The following is a 17,462-nucleotide window of genomic DNA, read 5'->3' on the forward strand; positions in this document are numbered from 1 at the left end:
CCTCTTCTCCTCCAGCCCGATTTGTGCAAGCTTCTCCGTCTTGGGCCAATCTTTCAAAGGTACATCATTTCCCTCAAAACTTGTTATTTTTCCAATTCTTAAGATCCAATCTCTGACTTGACTTTGCTCTTTTTAGATAAAGACAAGCACTTCAGCACCTGTAACTCAACAAGCCCTACTTTATCTCATTCTCAAGTTCCTCTAGCCATAACGGTGATTCCCACTTCTCAATTCAACCTTGCAACTAGAGAGTTGTTTCATTTTGTAGAAGACGATAATACCCCTGTAATTTTCTTCTATTAGGTGTTTTTCATTATAAGATCCCCATTTTTATTATTATTTGGAACCGATGCTTTAAACTTTGTCTCTGCCAGTCTTCACCTCTTCCAGAAGTTGCCAAGTCTTCTACACTAGCTGCCAAGGAACCAATGGTTCTTGAGATACCAATTGTCTCAGAGGTGACTAGTCCTAGAGCCTCCTCATCTCTATTTCCAGTAAACCAACCATTTCCCCTCAAAGCAACTACATCTGAAATCCTTCCAACCATGGCTCAAGACTCAGCTAAGGTATACTTAACTCGATAACTTGTCTTTTTTCTCATTTTAGCTTAAAGTTAGCCTCTTAATTTATTCCTTTTGCATCTAATAGGCCTCTGGTGAGGGTTCAAACAAGCCTTCTCAGCCCGTTGTGAGCTGAGTAGTCTCTCATCGACTCCCTCAGGCTATTAGAGCTTCAGGGATTCCTATCCCTAGGCCTAGGAAAGTGGCCGCTACCCGATCTTCTTCCTCCTCCAGTGCTGCCACTGCAGATATCGCCACTACTGCCGCTGCTTTAGGTGGTGTCGGCGTTATGCCCTCTTTATTGGCTTTTCTCCCAGCCATAACTTCATTGCCCAAGTTAGTTAGGGAGTTCGGTCAAATTAGGATTAAAATGAGGTTTCCAAGGCACCCTTCTGAGCCTCACCATATTAAAGAGCAGCGCAGAATCTTCCAAGAATAGATGCAGATGGACCTTCTTTAGTTTTAAAGCACTTTAAGATGCGGAGAAGGCTTTAACTGAGTTGTACCAGTTCCAGCAAATGACAAAGGTGCATTATGAGTCTTTTATCTCATTTTTCGAGAACTTAAGGGCTTTGAAAGATCAGCACCTCAGGGTTGAGAGGCAAGCCAATAGGGTAAAGTGCTACAAGGAGAATCACACTCGGACTTCCACCAATTTGCAACAACTTATGGAAGAAGGGTCAACCATGGAGGATATGATCATGGTGGTGGCCGCAGAGATTCAGAAGCTAGAGGAATAACTTTCTGCTTTGAAGGCTGAGTAAATGACCTTCTCCAACAAACTATATAAAAAGATTGAGGAGGTGAAGAATGTGAACCAGAAGGTAGAAGAACCAGAAGCTCAGCTAACCAATAGCAACGTAGATTTAGAAGAACCAAGTCATATTTTTACCATAATTTAGACTTATCATTCTAGGATAGCTACTCTGGCTAAGGATGTAAACTTGTAATCTTTAGGAATTATGTATTCTCATGATTGCTGAATAAAAAGATTTTTCCTTGTCTCACTACCTTATTTGCTTATTTACAATTTCCAAAAGTAACTTCTTTGAATATATAAAAGATTCCAGAAAACAACCTTAAGTACCTAATTTCATCAATGTAACAGTCTTTTGCATCCCACAGAGTTGGGTGATACTTTTTTAAGAATTTAGCATTGATTTGGTGTTTCTGAGAACTTCCTTCAATATCTACCAAGTAATATGCCCCCCTTATCTAATACTTTGATAATTATAAAGGGGCCTTCCCAAGTAGGACTCTATTTCTCAAATTTTCTAACTTGAGCTCCTAATGGTAGAACTGCTTTCCATACCAACTCTTATTCTTCAAAAAACTTCAATTTTACCTTTTTATTATAAGCTCAGGCAACAACTCTTTTTCCTTCTTGAACCTTGTTCAAAGCCTCAATGTGGATGACATCCAAATCTTCTTTCCCTTGACACATGGCTTGCACGAACTCATCACTGTGTAGATCAAATTGGTTTTATATTCTCATGGAGTTCACATTGATTTCCGTAGGAAGCACTGCATCTTGTCCAAATGTTAATAGATAAGGAATAGTTCCAGTTCCTACCATTTTTTAAGTTCTGTAAGCCTAAAAAGTATCTCCCAACTTTTCATGCCATTTTTTTGGGTTGTCTACTACCATTCTCTTGATGATATTAATCAAAATTTTCTTGATGGCTTTTGCTTGACCATTAGACTGGGGGTAATAACTGGATCATCTTTATCTTAAAATGTTTTGCAAACTCCTCTATATCTTTGGAAACAAATAATGGTCCTTTATCTATGAAAATGACTTCGGTCCCACCATACCTATGTAGTATCTTGGTCTCAATAAACCTCTTGACAGTGGTTGAATTGATAGTCTTTACTGCTGAAGCTTCCATCCATTTGGTAAAGTAATTAGTTGCCACAATTATAAAGGTGTTACCTTTGCTGGAAGCTGGATATATTTACCCAATAAAGTCCATAGCCCACCCTCTCAAAGGCCATGGCTTTACAATCGGGTTTAGAGGTACGGATGGAGTGTGTTGCAAATGACCATGCCTCTGGCATTCTTCACATCCTCTAACATAAGCCTTGCAGTCTTTCTCTATATCGGGCCAGAAGTAACCATATCTTCTTAGCAACTATCTCATCTTTGTTCCTGCTTGGTGAGCTCCACAAATTCCCTCATGTACCTCAACCATTACTTTCATTGACTCTTCCAGACCCAAACATTTCAGCTGAAGCCCATATGGGGGTTTTCTCAACAAAATCTTTTCCCACAAAACAAACTTAGTTACCTGTTGTCGAGTCTTTTTGCATGTAGAGAGAGAATGATCTTTTAGGTACTGAAGAATATAAGACCTCCAATCTCTTATCTCGGGCTCTCCTGTCATTACATCCAAGTTGAATTTTCTCTCAAAGATGGAAGAAAGCCTCATTGTTTGTATTTTCACTTTTATCTTAGGTGTTTTTCCCTGGTCATGTGCTCAAGAAGCTAGTTGTGGCATCTCATTTACAACCAAATTCAACTCCCTAGGAGTATGATTATTTGTGACTTCACTTCCCCAATATGCCAACAATTGAGTGACAACTATATAATATCCTGCCATTGTGATATGTCTACAACAATTGAGTGATAACCACATAATATCCTGCCATTGTGATATGTCTACACTTGTATTCTCCATTCAATTGATTAATCACTAACTCTGAGTCTCCAAAGAACTCTAGTTCATTTGCCTTTAATTATATCATAATCTCTAAACCAACGATTAATGCTTCGTATTCTGCTATATTATTGGTGATACCATCATAATTCAAGAGAAATGAATAACAATGGTGAGCCCTTTATGGATTGACAATGACTACCCCTGCGCTTGCAACCCATTGTGTGCATGATCCATAAAAATATAACTTCCATGGAGTGATCCAAAGACTGGATAACCTTTTAATTTCTTGTTGGACCTAAGCCTCTTTGCCTAAGCTGCGTTCTCTTGGTGGAAACCATACACTCGTAATTTCCAAAGTACCAGGAGTATTGATAAACTCATTTTTTGGTTCTTGGTGTTCCGTCAAAAAAGTCTACAATTGTTTGTCCCTTCACAGCTCTTTGAGGCACATATTAGAAACTGAACTTTGATAATACCATAATCCACTTCCCAATTCTCCTAGTCAAAATAGGTTTGGACAACATGTATTTGATCACATCATTCTTATCAATTATATGAGTGTGACAAGGCAGTATGTAATGTCTCAACTTGCTAGCAGTGAAATACAAAGTCAAACATAGCTTTTCAACAGGGTTGATCTTGTTTCTACCTCAGTAAGGATTCTACTGAGATAATACATTGCTTGTTCTTTCCCTCCTTCATTATTTTGAGCCAATAAACTCTCTATGGACTTCTCAGATGCTAAGATGTAGAGCTTTAAAGGTTTTCCCCCATTTGGGGAAGCATAAGCACTGGAAGAGATGCTAGGTAAGCTTTCACTTTATCAAAGACTTCTTGATGTTGAGGGCCCCACTCAAACTTGTCTTGATTCATTAACCTTAGCAAGCGAGACAAGGGTTGAATCTTACTTGCTAGGTTAACAATGAATCTCTTTAAGAAATTAATCTTTCCTAGCAATTTTTGCAATTGTACTTTGTTGGTAGGTGCATGTGACTCTATTATGGCTTTAGCTTTATTCTTGTCTACTTCCACACCTTTTTGATGAACCAAGAGCCCCAAAAAGTTGCTCAATCTGACTCCAAAGGCACATTTTCTAGGATTCATTTTCAATTTATGGGTTCTCATTCTTAGTAAAGCTTGTCTAAGATCCTCTAAGTATTGCTCCTCAGTTGTAGACTTCACCAAAATGTCATCAATGTATACCTCCATGCTATGCCCGATGAGGTCATGAAAGATAGCATTCATTGCCTTCTGATATGTAACACCAGCATTCTTCAATCCAAAGGGCATCATAACATATTCATAAGCCTCTACGTGTCTAGGACACCTGAATGTCGTCTTATGTATGCCATTTTTAGCCATTTTTATCTGATTATATCTAGCATTTCCATCCATGAAAGATAACACTTCGTGTTTTGCAGTATCAATGGATAAGTCAGCCATGGGCATAAGGTATTCGTCTTTAGGCGTTGCTTCATTAATGTTTCTATAATCTACGCAACATCGAATGTCATTAGTTAATACTTTTAATATAGGTACAATGTTTGGCAACCATTCTACATACTTTGTAGGTCTAATAAAGCTTGCTTTCATAAGTTTCTCAATTTCTTCTTTAACCTTCCCTTCTATCTCTTTTGACATCCTTCTTGGGGCTTGTTTCACCGGCTTGTACCCTTCTTTTATAGGCATTATGTGTTCTACCAACTCAGAGTCTAATCCTAGCATCTCTGTATAATGCCATCAAAACAATCTCTGAACTCATGCAAAATATCAACTATTTTGGCCCGATTAGCAGGTTCTAGCATGCCACTAAATTGTATTGGTCTTGGATCCTCCTTATTCCCCAAATTAATGGTTTTTAAGGGGTCTTGGAGTTCCGGTGCTGGCTTGTCCAGCTTTGTAGATAAAAACTCCATTGCCCTTGGGGCTTTAGGCACATCATCGGGCCAATCTAGGTCATATATACATTCTACCATGTGTACGACAACTCTTATACATTCTTAAAAAAACTTTCCTTCCTGACTATCCTTTGTGCCAGAACTTACATCCTCTCACTCTGCTATTTCTCTGGCTGAGCATTGCTTAATTTCCTTTCTTTCATTCCCATACTCTAGCAATTTTTTTATTAAGGACCTGATTGCTACCACCTGGTCCTTCTTCTTCTGGTCTGTCAACATTGGTGGTGGTGAGCTGGGATAATGTGTGAGGTTTATCCCATTCCTCCTTAGTGAGTAACAATCCTTATTCCAAGACCTTCTGGGCCGTCACCTTGGTAGGGTGGCCGTTCTGATCAGCTCCTGAAAATTGTAAAACTCCAACATTTGGGTTGTAAAAGTTGGCCTCATCAATATTGGCAGTAGGGAGAAATAGTCATTATTCGGCCTCCACTATTTCTCAGAACCCTTGCCCGACAGTAGTTAGTTCATGGTAGACAGTAACTTGTTGATGTAGGGTTGATGGTATGGACAAACTTTGGTGTATCCAATCTTTTCCCAATAAAGCCCCATAAGTGGAATTGTTATCCACCACAAAGAATGCCATCATGATCTTCTTGGACCTCAGATCCCATCTCCAAAGGCAGTATAACATGTGTCTTAGTAATAGCCCCAGAAAAACTGGACACTGTGAGATCCGTTGGAATAAGATCTTCTTCACTTCTAGCAAGTTTCTCATCTACTTAAGTGGTAGCACATTAACTGTTACCTCTCCATCTATCAATATTCTTTTGAAATGGCTCCTTCCAAATGAGCTGTCACATAGATAGGTTTCAAATGGTTTGCCAATGTCATACTTGGCTTTTTGAACACAATTTCATCAATGTATATCCTCTCAGGCATTTTTCCTATGGGATCGGGCAAGACTACTACTCTTGATTCTTCTTTGCTGGTTCTTTCAAGGTTCATAAGGGCCATTATTAGTTCCTGTGATAAATAATCTTCTTGCATCACAATTGGTTGATCGAGATCAGCGCAAAACATGGAGGACAACACATAGGTCATTTTAACATAAAAGTTGTTAGATCCAGATGCCTCTTCTTTCTTCTCCCCAATCTGGCACATGAACTGATCCATCCAAGCTTGTGCTTCTTCATTCAACATCAGTTATAGTGCTTCATCTCCTTCTCCTACTGGATTTATGTTAAAATCAAGCAGTTGCTCTGTGGTCTTAAAAGGAATGCCCCCTTGTAAGAATAGGGGTGCAATCCTTTTAGGAGGCATAGTCCCAAAACAAATTGGCATTAGGTTCCACCCTGGGGTGGGCACCATCACCATGCTTTCCTGCATTCTTCTCAATATCTTGTACTTCCCAAGGTGAGGAGTTTGAGGAACATGTTATCCTCATCCCCCCGTCTTGTTATTAGATTTCTAGCTTTCTCTATCCCCCTTTTACTTCTCTAGCTTGGATGCCTCTCACTTCCCATGATAAACTTTTCAATCTTGACATTCCTAGAACCTTCTGACAGAGTATGGATTTGTAATGAATTCATATGTGCTTTGTGTTGTCTTTACACCATTTTTATCATAGATGCCCCCATTTCTCTCATAGGTCTTCCATCATTTCCTACCACATACCTTTTTCGACCCAGTCGAGTTGAATTTACCTTTGTGACTGGTGGCATCAGGCTCATATTCCTTTCTGTCCTTCTTGATCTTGTGTTACCGTGACTGGTTGAACAGGGTACTTTAACATCCCTCTATCGTGGTAGCCTTCCATCCTTATCTTCTACCTCTTAAGAGAATTCAAAGTTCCTGAACACTTTAGAAAAATTCTTAGGTTTTGAATCTTTTCCCAATTTATGAAATACATTCTTTGAGGTTTCCTTCTTTAAGTCAGACGCCCAAAGGTTAGCCCTGCGGGCTTTTTGTTCTTCTTTCTCCTTTTTTTTATCTAACTCTTGGTCAATGATGGCACCTAGTGCTGGTACCTCTAACTCACATTCACATTGGCACTTACTACATAACATTACTCCCCTGATTACCGTTGCCTTAGGCCTATCAAGCAACCTTTTAATAGCTTTTCCTTTCCCTTTCTCCACCCAATTAAGGTTTATCATATTAATTGGGACTTCGGGGAAATGATCTGCATCAATCATCATGTTAGCCTAGGGTTTTTCTAGTAACAACTTCCCCTTGACAATCAAGTCTTGAATCCAATCTCTAAACTGCACACAATTGGTGATGGAGTGATTGAAAGTATGAATCTTGCAATACTTCTTCCCTCTTAGTTCCTCAAATTTGGGCATATTCTTGGTATTATTGAGCAAGATAACTTAGGCTCTTACTAGTTCCTCAGCAGCCTTGGTTAAATCAAAGGAATATGCTTGATATTTTGAAGGCTTAATAAGAACAAACCTTCCATTACTCATCACAATCTTTTGATCCTTAATTGGTTGAACTAGAGATTTCACTATCAAAGGCTTGAAAGGAGTAGTCATCTCGGTCGCACACAAATCTATTCTTTATCTTAAGTTGTCTTCATTATCTCCTGTTTCCGAGCTTTTAAACTTTAACTGATGTATTGGTGCTTTATTTTTGTAGAATGGGGGAGTCTTGGATGAGCGCTTTACTTGTTGTTCTTCTATCAACAATTTCTCATACTTGGTAGCTGCAATCACCAACTCTTGGAGTTCATTAAATTGTACATCGTAGAACTTCTTTCTCAAGAGCAACATTAAAGCCTTATGTGCAATGGCTATAAGTTGAGCATGATTGATAGGAAACTGGCACCTCATCCTGGTCCTCCTGAATCTCATTATAAAATCCTTTGTAGGCTCATGTTCATACTGTTCTACCTCTACCAAGTCGTTAATGGTCATCTCTGGCTCTACTGTATAGAATTGTTCGTGAAAAGCCATTTCCATCTGCCCCTAATTAACAATGGAATTAGGGGCAATAAAGAATATCACTGAGAAGCCAGCCCCACCAGGGAGTTTCCAAATAGCTTTAACTTGCAGTTGGGGTTGTCTTCAAAAGCCACACAATAGTTTGAAAATTTGAAAATGTGATATCTGGAGGACACATGGCAATCTTCCCTACTAAAAGTTGGAAAAACGAGCATCTTGAAATTAAGAGGAAAAGGATTATGTTCATCCACGTATGTTGGGTAAGGCTTTTAGTATATGATTCTGCTTTTAGTATATGATTCTGAACATCATACAGGCTTAAGGCTGAGCATTTTGCATCACCATCCCTCTTAGTTCTGCTAGTTCATTCCCAAGTTGCTGATTGGCCATAATATTCTTTGGGGAGGAAGAATTCCCCCACTTTAGGCCATGATCTATGCCCGATAAAAGTTCTTTCATTACGTCAGGCTACCTCCAATTAGCCTCTTCTCCCCCTTTATTAACTAATGGTGGTGGTTGATAGGGCGGGGTTTCCCTCCATCAATGGGCAAGCTTCTGGTACTAGGGCCCTCACCTGGGTCAAGCGTACCAAATTTCATCACATCTAGCTCTCCTAGCTTTTTGACCTCAAGTGGTGGTGGCAAGAGATTTGGCAAGCCTACTTTTATGGCTCGTCTCTAACTTCTCCTTGGTTGTTGGTTCCTACATGTTTTTTCTTTTTTCCTTTATCTGTTTTCCTCTCTAGTAAGGGAAATTGAGGGAGGGTTGGTCATTTCTCCACCTTTAGCCACAGTTCATTCCCTTGGTGGGGAGTACTCTAACTCTAACTTTCTCTATAATGTCCCTGTTAAAGATCATGGTAGCTTGCAAGTCTTCATTGGTTACATTTCCTCCAGATTTTTCAGAAGAAGTTTGGCTCTCTATAATCCTGGTACTGAGTGAAGAAGAAAAATCTCCCAACTGATCTGTCATGTTTGTCTTTGTAGGGCAAAGATGCTGCTTGAATTCCACCTTCCACTTGAACGTTCGATCCTTCCTTTGTCTTGGCATGCAATACTACAAGTTATGGTCCCACCGAGCGGGCCAAAATTATGTTTAAGCTAAAACTGTCCCTTGCATAACTCCCCTGGCCTTTCTCATCAAGCAAAGTTTAATGTTTAGTTCCTTGCAACATAAATTTGGAATTAGTCTGAGAGTTGCCTTTGTGGGGCCTTTCTTAGGCCTTAAGGCTCATAATCAAGATTAATAGAGATTCGAGTGTGCCACTGTTTTTTTTTTTTTTTTGTCTAACAGATTGTTTACTTGATTGTTCAATTAATCAATTTCTTGAGCTACAAGTCACTTTAACTTCTTGTAATATCATGATTGTTCACAGATAGGTTAAGTATCTTTTCTTTGCCTTTTGATCAAGGACTTTCATTTGTAGCATCACATGTTTGTATATAAAGGAAGTTGAGATTAATCAAGTTGATTTCTTAGTTATTATTTTAGATCGACAGCAAGGTAACCAAAATAATTAGTTGACAAGATTAATTGTGACTAAAAGTTGAGCAAAAATAATTAGAAATGACTTGAAGTTCAAAGGAAGAAACAAAAACTACAGATCTACTTTATGTAAGTACAGATAAAGGAGATTCGGGCAAGATTACAACCTTGGCGGGCAAGGTTTATCTTCTTGCGGACACCTCTCCTTGTATTTTACAGTGACTGAGATCTTTGGAAAATGAAATATAAACAAGGTTTACTAAATGGATTCGATACTACAAAAAAGGGAAGGGTAGTAAAACTTCTAAAATCAAACAAAAGAAAGCTTTTTATAGTGGACATGAGACTTGAAAAGGACAAGGGATGAACAAACTAAAGTTTTTCTTCTGGTTTGAGTGTACTGATAGTTGCTTGATTGATTGGTTGAGAGAGACTTTATGCTTGTGCCCTTCCTTACTTTTATAGACTTTCCTAGCCCGATTGTCCAAGCCTTCCCTTTTGGTGATGGCTTCCAGTGCATGGTGAGTCATCATCTGATTTTGTTCATTACCTACCGATACCATGGAAAAGTACTTTTTCGCTGAAAGTGAGTTGTCCTCTACCGCTTGTCACCTCACATAGGCTTGCTGCCTATTAGTTGGTAGAAAATGGTTTTAAATTCATCTTGGTCTACTACATCCTCAACCCAATTCCTTTCTGATTTACACATGCCTGGGCCTTCACTTGTCTTGAGCCCAATATTAAATATCCACCCAAACACTTATTATGGTGGCAAGAGTCCTATGGTTGTCTTGACTGAGATGACAAAAAATAGGGAAGGAATGGCTCACTATCTTTACTCCATCACTCCACATCAAACACTAACACTATGTTTGGATGAGAGAAATGAACTTGGAATTTTGACAAAGTTATTTCTCTCAACTTACTGATGGCGCTCAACTTATTTCTATCGATTTTCGGCTCAAAAGATTCGGTACAATTATTCTCGGCGTGGGGTAATTCTTAATGGAATAGGGATTGGTCTTGTAGTAGTAATTTAGGTTATTCTTTTTTTTCTTATATACATGTTTAATGAAAATGGGTTTGGTATAAGGAAAAAAAAGAAGAATCTTAAAATACTACTAAGAGATGAACAGAGAGAGGTCATGAATTATCAGACATTGGCAAAGGCTAAGGCAAAGCAATATCTATCCATTTTTGTTTCCTTTCTTTTATCTAACATTATTTGCAATTCCTTAACCCTATTGGCAGGAATTAATCACAGAAGTTGAAATTAAGCCTTACTGGCATCCCATGCTACAAATTCAACACTGAAACTTAATTTCCTACCTAAAACAAACAACCTCATGGTTGTACCTCATAGTTATTTGTCTTTGCCTCATCATTTCCTTCATTATTTATTGAATCACGAGCACCATCTTCATGTAGATGATCTTCTTGTTCTTGTTCTTCATCTTCATCTTCTTCTTCTTGTTCTTCTTCCTCTTCTTCTTCGACGTGGTATGATAGATCATCATCAACATCATCGTCTTCCTCACCTAGAATTTCGTCGTCGGACATGACGAAGTGCAGTTTGAGGCGTCCATCTTCCCTGTAAGCATGCAAGAACTCTTGTGTGGGAATTCTGATTTCTTTGAGGACAAATCTGCCATCATGCCTGTAAGACTTGAAACAAACCCAAGGCTTCCCATTCTTGCTTATGCAAGATATCGGCGGAGGGAATCCCCCAACACTAGTACTCCTTGACCTCCTAAACCCTAATTTACCACCAGAACAATTATTATTTGTATGATAACTAATTTCTGATATTGGAAAATATTGCTTTGTAAAACTAATCTTCTCCTCTTGGACAATAATATTTTCTTCATCCTTACGATATCCATGATCACTAGGAGGACTTTCCTTGAACAACTCCTCAATCTCGTCCGAGCTTTCGAATCCAAGTCCCTCCGTGCACAGCTGCAAGCTCTCCGAATTCATTGATGAAAAGCTATCACTGCTTTTGTGAGACTGAGACATATTGTAATTGCTCGAAAAGGACTCTTTTGAGGGGCTCTTCTGGCCGTTCATCTTCTTCATCTCCTCCTCAATTTTCTCATTCTTGGTTTTGGGGTCAAATCCTACGTCGGACAACGTCAATGAGGAGGAGGAGGAGGTCGACATGGAAGGTGATGAAAATATTGGAGAACTAACATTGTTATTCTCTTTGAAATGAAGCTCCCCAAACATCTCAGTGAGGGTCGACGATGGATTATTGTCGATGTTGGATGATTTGGGAGGCTGGATTTGGTTCCATGAGGAGGAGAAGGATTCAAGAAGTGTTGTCGGGGTATCGGGTAATGGGGTTTCAAAGATGTGTTGGAGGCTTCCACAGGCAGCCATGGCCTAGATTTGTTCTCAACTGGAGTACTCCTACTCCCTCTCTCTCTACAAGATGATGCTTGGGACGAAAGAAAGAAAGAAATAAAAAGGGTACTACAACTTTCCAGAAAGAAATAGAAGGATGAGATTTTGATGGTGGAGAGAAAGAGGCACGGGATCAGACGTGTGGTGTGAGTTGAAAAAATCAAAGGGTGCTGTTGCAATTAATAAAGATTGGTGGTACGAGTTGGTTCTTCTACACCTAAATTTGGTGGTTATTGTTGTACCCTTTTTTTGTTAGGGTTTTTTGAAGCTTGTAGATAGGGCAGGCATATGGCATATGCTCTTGCTGACTTTCTACGAAGAATTTTAGTTTGAGACAAGATGGAACTCAACCTATATTATGCTAGATAGTGCAATTTTCTATCGATATGCTTTGATTCATTTAGCGTTGAGTGATTCCAATTTTACTAGTTGTCTTTCTGAAGAGTGGGATAAAATAATGAAGATTCCCAAGTTTTTGGGGTACTTTTATGAGGTTACGTGCTTATTCTCTGGGACAAAGTACCCCACATCAAATTTGTTCTTCCCTACGGTGTTTGTAATCCAACTTCAAATTAAGGCAACCACGGATGACTCTGAAAGTTTCATGAAAAAGATGGGGACTTACATGTACATGAAGTTTAAGAAGTATTGGTTAGAGTACAGTTTGATTTTGGCAATTGCAATCATCTTAGACCCTTATTATAAATTGCATTTTGTGGATTCGGCTTACACAAAACTTCATGGTGTGAATTCGGTCGAATTTACAAAGGTTAATGACAAATTGAATGATCTTTTTGGTGTGTACTTGGAAAAACTTCTGCATCTTGATAATTCAAATACTCTAGTGAATTCAGTGCCTAATCATCAAACAAAATCTATAGATGTTCTCTTTGAGGTAATCTAATTTTGTTTTTATTTACTTTATATATTTGTAGATTGTAGTATTAGTACTATAAAAAGTGTTGATATTATATTTGAAATTGACATGATGCATGATTTTTTATGATGTAGGATTTTGATAATAATTACGATGGTTCAAGTTCGATTGAAAAAAATGAATTGCATAAGTATTTGGAGGATAAAAGAATAGATAGAAAAGTAGACATAGATGTTCTTTCTTGGTGGCAAATGGAGCGTTTTTATTATCCGATACTTTCTCAGTTAGCACGAGATGTGTTAACAATTCACATTTCAACTGTTGCATTAGAATTTGCATTTAGTATTAGGGGTAGAGTACTAGATCAGTATCGTAGTTCATTGTTACCAGAAACAGTTCAAGCTTTGTTGTGCACACGAGATTGGCCGTTTGGAAAAGGAGGTAATATATTTTTATATGGTATAGTACTATTGTTTTATTTCTGTTCATAATTATTTTGGTAAACTTCTCATAATTTGAATGATTTTTAATGTTTGGTTTTTCTATACTTAGTTTATGCAGAAGAGAGTTCTGATGTGGAAAATCTTACTAAAAACATCATCAACATAACTCATGAAGGCCAAAGTTCCAATACAATTTCCTCATGATGATTGATGTAAATTGAGGATTTTGTAAAAGGAATAACACGCAAGCTTTGAGTTCCATTGGCAAGGTTTAAACTTTTGAGAATGGCTTCACAACCTTGAAAATAAAAACTCTTTCATTTTGCATATCCTTGCACATTTAATATTTGTAATAGATTAGTAGTGTATGTATTATTTTTTTATTAGGCTCTTATTTTCGAGTGTAGATATAGTACTTAAACGAAAAATGTATTTTAATATTTTGAAGTAATATTTATGTGGCAATGTGTGGTATATGCAAATTTAAGAAAGAAAATATATTTTTTTTAACGGGTCATAATGGGTCGGGTCACTTTACCTGTTGGGTAAAGTGACCCGACCTATTAAGGACTCATTAAGATAACGGGTGTGACACGACACGACCCGATAAGATAACAGATGTTACACAAACATGACAGACACGACCCGTTTGCCAGGCCTACTTCTAACAATTCAAACCATCAATTGTCAAAGTCCCTATTTCAAAGACAGACTATTCTAATAATTTTATTTAAAAATATCAAAATACATTGACAAACACAATAAATAAGACCAATCGAAATGTTCAAAAGATAATGGAAATATGGTTTCTGAGTTTGAAGCAATAATATTTGAAATATAAATCTGAAAATTAAACGGTTTTGATAATCAAATCATATTTCGCAACAAATGTCATCTTGATGACTCTTAAGATCGAGACTCTCCATTTGATATAATTGTGATATTATGATATAGGTGGTGATGTGATTTGCTAGAGGATTTGAACCAATAGCCTTTCAGCATGTATAGTTCTTCAGTCTTTATATCATCTCTACATTTCTTGTCGATGCCTCCCCACTACGGGCTTGTGATATCAGAAACGAAAGTGACTTGGTATAAACACTATACACGATGGAATTAGGAATTGTTCTTGATTTGTTTCTTTTTTTTTTTTTTTTAAAGAAAGAAAAAGGGGACCAACTAGTGGCTTAGCCACGGCGGTCCATCTTTTCGGGAGCCGGGAAGACTTACAGAGGCATTTCAACCTCGTCCTGGCCACCATTGTGTGATTCACTGGCACTTGAAATCAAATTTAGGACGTGCCGTATGGAATATGGGCCTGGAATTCATCCCAACTATTGGGCCACCCCATGATGGTTATTCTTGATTTGTTATTGGATATTTGTATATTAATGGATGATTAGTGATATTATTCATTTTAATGATCGAATCAGAAATCGAAAAAAAAAAACCAAAAACAAAGCAAACTCTAGATTTATGTTAGAAATGAAATTTGAAATAACATTCTCCTTAGACTTGAAATCCATTTCTTTCGCAATGGTCGTTTAGCGTAAGTGGTTGAGAGTTATAATTGCACATGAGTTCTTGTGTTTCAATTTCCACATCCTTCAGTATCGCCAATATGAAAAAAGAATACAATCTGTGACAACCTGTCCCAAATTTTATTATTTTATAAAATTTAAAAGCGTGATTTTACGAAAATGCCCTAGAAGTGAAGGGTTTTGGACTTTCATTGACCAACGTATAGTGAGACGTACGGAATTCTTTTAGCTTATTCCTGAAGTACTCGACAATACGGGCTCATAGGCACAATCAGAAGAGGATTTGGAGTTACGTTTAAAGTTTTACGGAACTGTAGACCCGAAAAGTATTTTGGTTTCAGTTAATATTTTTACTTATATATATATATATATATATATAAGTATTTTTTTATGAGTGTTGTTAGAATATGGGAAAAGAAAAGAAGAGAGTTGAGGAGGAAGAACAGAGGGCAAACGAGAATAGGCAAAGCTGCCCAATTTGGAAGAAGAAAGAGAGGGCGAATCAGGAGAAGAGAGAAGGAGAGGACGACCAACTAGAAGGGGGAAAAGAGGGAGAAGGAAAAGGAGGGGAGTAGTCGGGTTCTTTTAACCCGTGCGAAGACCCGGTTTTATAGGGTTGTTTTCCCAACGGTTTTCCGTCCAAATTTCCGGTTTTCTTCAACCTCCCATCACCCTCAAACACCCTTAAGATATCCCAGCATCCAATTTGACCCAAAAATCAACGAGTTTCATTGTGATTTCGCGAAGAACACCCACACGGGTGCCGTGAGATCTTTGCTCCAAATCTACCATTTTTGAAGCAATTTCTTCCAATTACCACTACCCATACACTTCCCTTGAGCCTAGAAACAATGCCCAATTGTCGGTTGGAGCGGAGGAGTTGAGTAGAGGACGAATCGATCAAACCCAAAACCTAGGGTTTCCGAAAGGTTTGAGCAAAATTGGAGCTCTTTTCAGCCAAATTGGCCTTGGCCGTAGGTATAAAGTTTGCTCTACTCTTTGAGATATTCGTATAATGTAGATTGATCGTTTGGACCTAAATTCATTATGATACGTTGCTTGATAAAATGTGAATTGATAATCCTACCGTCGGATCGTCACCAAACTTTAATATGTTATAGTGCGTAATATTTGAGAACCATATGAACTTACGAATCGGGAATCTGACATACGGATCTTTCCAAATTGGATTTGTAAGTTCATAAAATAAAATGTTAACCGCCACTTGGTTTTGGGCAATTGGCAGAGATCCGACCGTTGGATCATAATGAAATTTTGGGATCATGTTTTAGAAGCATAATGTGGATCCTTGAAAGTTACTAATCAGAAATCTGAGGAGCGGATCTTCCGGATTGAATTATGTAGGGTTGTGGACCCTACCGTCGATGACTGACGATCAACTTGTGGCCATTGGGGCTTAAATCACTCTAAAACGTCTTTAGGGATGGTTTTACATATATTACATGTTTTGTTGATAAGAATTATGAGATGTGGTTGATAATTGGCCGCAGGCGCCGATTGCTCGAGACGCCTCGATGGTTGTGCTAGGAAGTTGTAGCACGGTAGGAAGTTGTAGCACGGATTCCAGGTGAGTGGATCTTTCTCTTCCTATTGTGTGTGTGTGTGTGTATATATATATATATGATCGATAATTGTGTATATATATATATATATACATATGATTGATAATTGTGTGTGTATATATATATACATATGATTGATAATTCCACAAACGTTATTAAGTTGATTTATGCATATTACCCACTTGTAATTATTATGAATACCTTGAGGCATTGTGTGAACTACGAATGACTTGATCCCCGCTTAGGGTACATAGGCAGTCTAACAAGACGTTAGATGTAGCCATATAATAAATGAGAATGAATAATCAAGGCAATAGTCTAGTTTGGGAAATTGAGCAATTTGAGGGACATTGGTGGAAAGATTATAAGATTTGACCCTATGTTTTAGTGGTTAAATGTCGATCATAAATCATTGCGTGAATAATCAGGAAATTGAAGTAAGGAAAGAGAATTAATTGATAGCTAATTTAGGTAGTGTCTAATTAGGCTTATCATCAATGATTACTCTCAAAAGTAAATAGTTTGGGAATGGGGCATTACAGTTTATGCATTCTAGACCACTTGTTTATATGTTTATATATCTGGAAATATTATGATAAGTTGAATTTTAGACTTACAGACTGGTATTTCCATCTGTATATTCCTTGCACATATTATTGTGAACGCTCCGAAGTGCAAAGGTGAACTCAGGACACACAAGTAAGTTCAAGTAAGTTTAGGTAAGTATACAATATTAGTTGAATTGATGGGGTTATGGTATGACTACATTTATATTTTAAGCAACTCTGACACTGTCGTACAAGTTGCAATAGTAGGCAACTCCGACATTATCGTACATGTTGTATTAGACACAGTTAAAGCTCATAAAATTACACCCCGGTGTTAGTGCTTCCGCTTGTGGCCAAGGCACAGTCCTTCACGTAAAGTACACCTCCCGCACCACACATTCACCTTGAATTCAAGGTAGGTGCACAGGTCTGTCGTACAGACCACTATAGGTGGTTCCGACTCGTAGGTGACTAGCACTTGGGCGTATTCATTTACACCCAATCCTGTCGTACAGA

The 17,462-nt window shown here is 38.0% G+C and overlaps 1 protein-coding gene, 1 long non-coding RNA gene and 1 pseudogene across 2 annotated transcripts; 2 read left to right on the forward strand and 1 right to left on the reverse strand.

Moving 5' to 3' along the window:
- The first annotated feature begins 849 nt into the window (after positions 1-849).
- Positions 850-1,462, forward strand: LOC126617022 (uncharacterized; annotated as a pseudogene).
- Positions 1,463-10,677: 9,215 nt separating this feature from the next.
- On the reverse strand, positions 10,678-12,103 carry LOC126617386 (protein FANTASTIC FOUR 3-like). The gene has a single exon (XM_050285434.1). The coding sequence runs from the start codon at positions 11,928-11,930 to the stop codon at positions 10,893-10,895; it is 1,038 nt and encodes a 345-aa protein (XP_050141391.1). The 5' UTR covers positions 11,931-12,103; the 3' UTR covers positions 10,678-10,892.
- Positions 12,104-12,287: 184 nt separating this feature from the next.
- On the forward strand, positions 12,288-13,739 carry LOC126617387 (uncharacterized). Its single transcript, XR_007621349.1, has 2 exons — positions 12,288-13,272; positions 13,384-13,739. It is a non-coding gene; the product is annotated as an uncharacterized LOC126617387 (long non-coding RNA).
- Positions 13,740-17,462: the final 3,723 nt, after the last annotated feature.

Source organism: Malus sylvestris, chromosome 3 (genome assembly GCF_916048215.2).
Source record: "Malus sylvestris chromosome 3, drMalSylv7.2, whole genome shotgun sequence".
NCBI classification, from domain to species: domain Eukaryota; kingdom Viridiplantae; phylum Streptophyta; class Magnoliopsida; order Rosales; family Rosaceae; genus Malus; species Malus sylvestris.

Bases quoted from the DNA above. Each gene is read 5' to 3' on its own strand.
- LOC126617386 (XM_050285434.1), bottom strand. From the start codon at position 11,930: ATGGCTGCCTGTGGAAGCCTCCAACACATCTTTGAAACCCCATTACCC.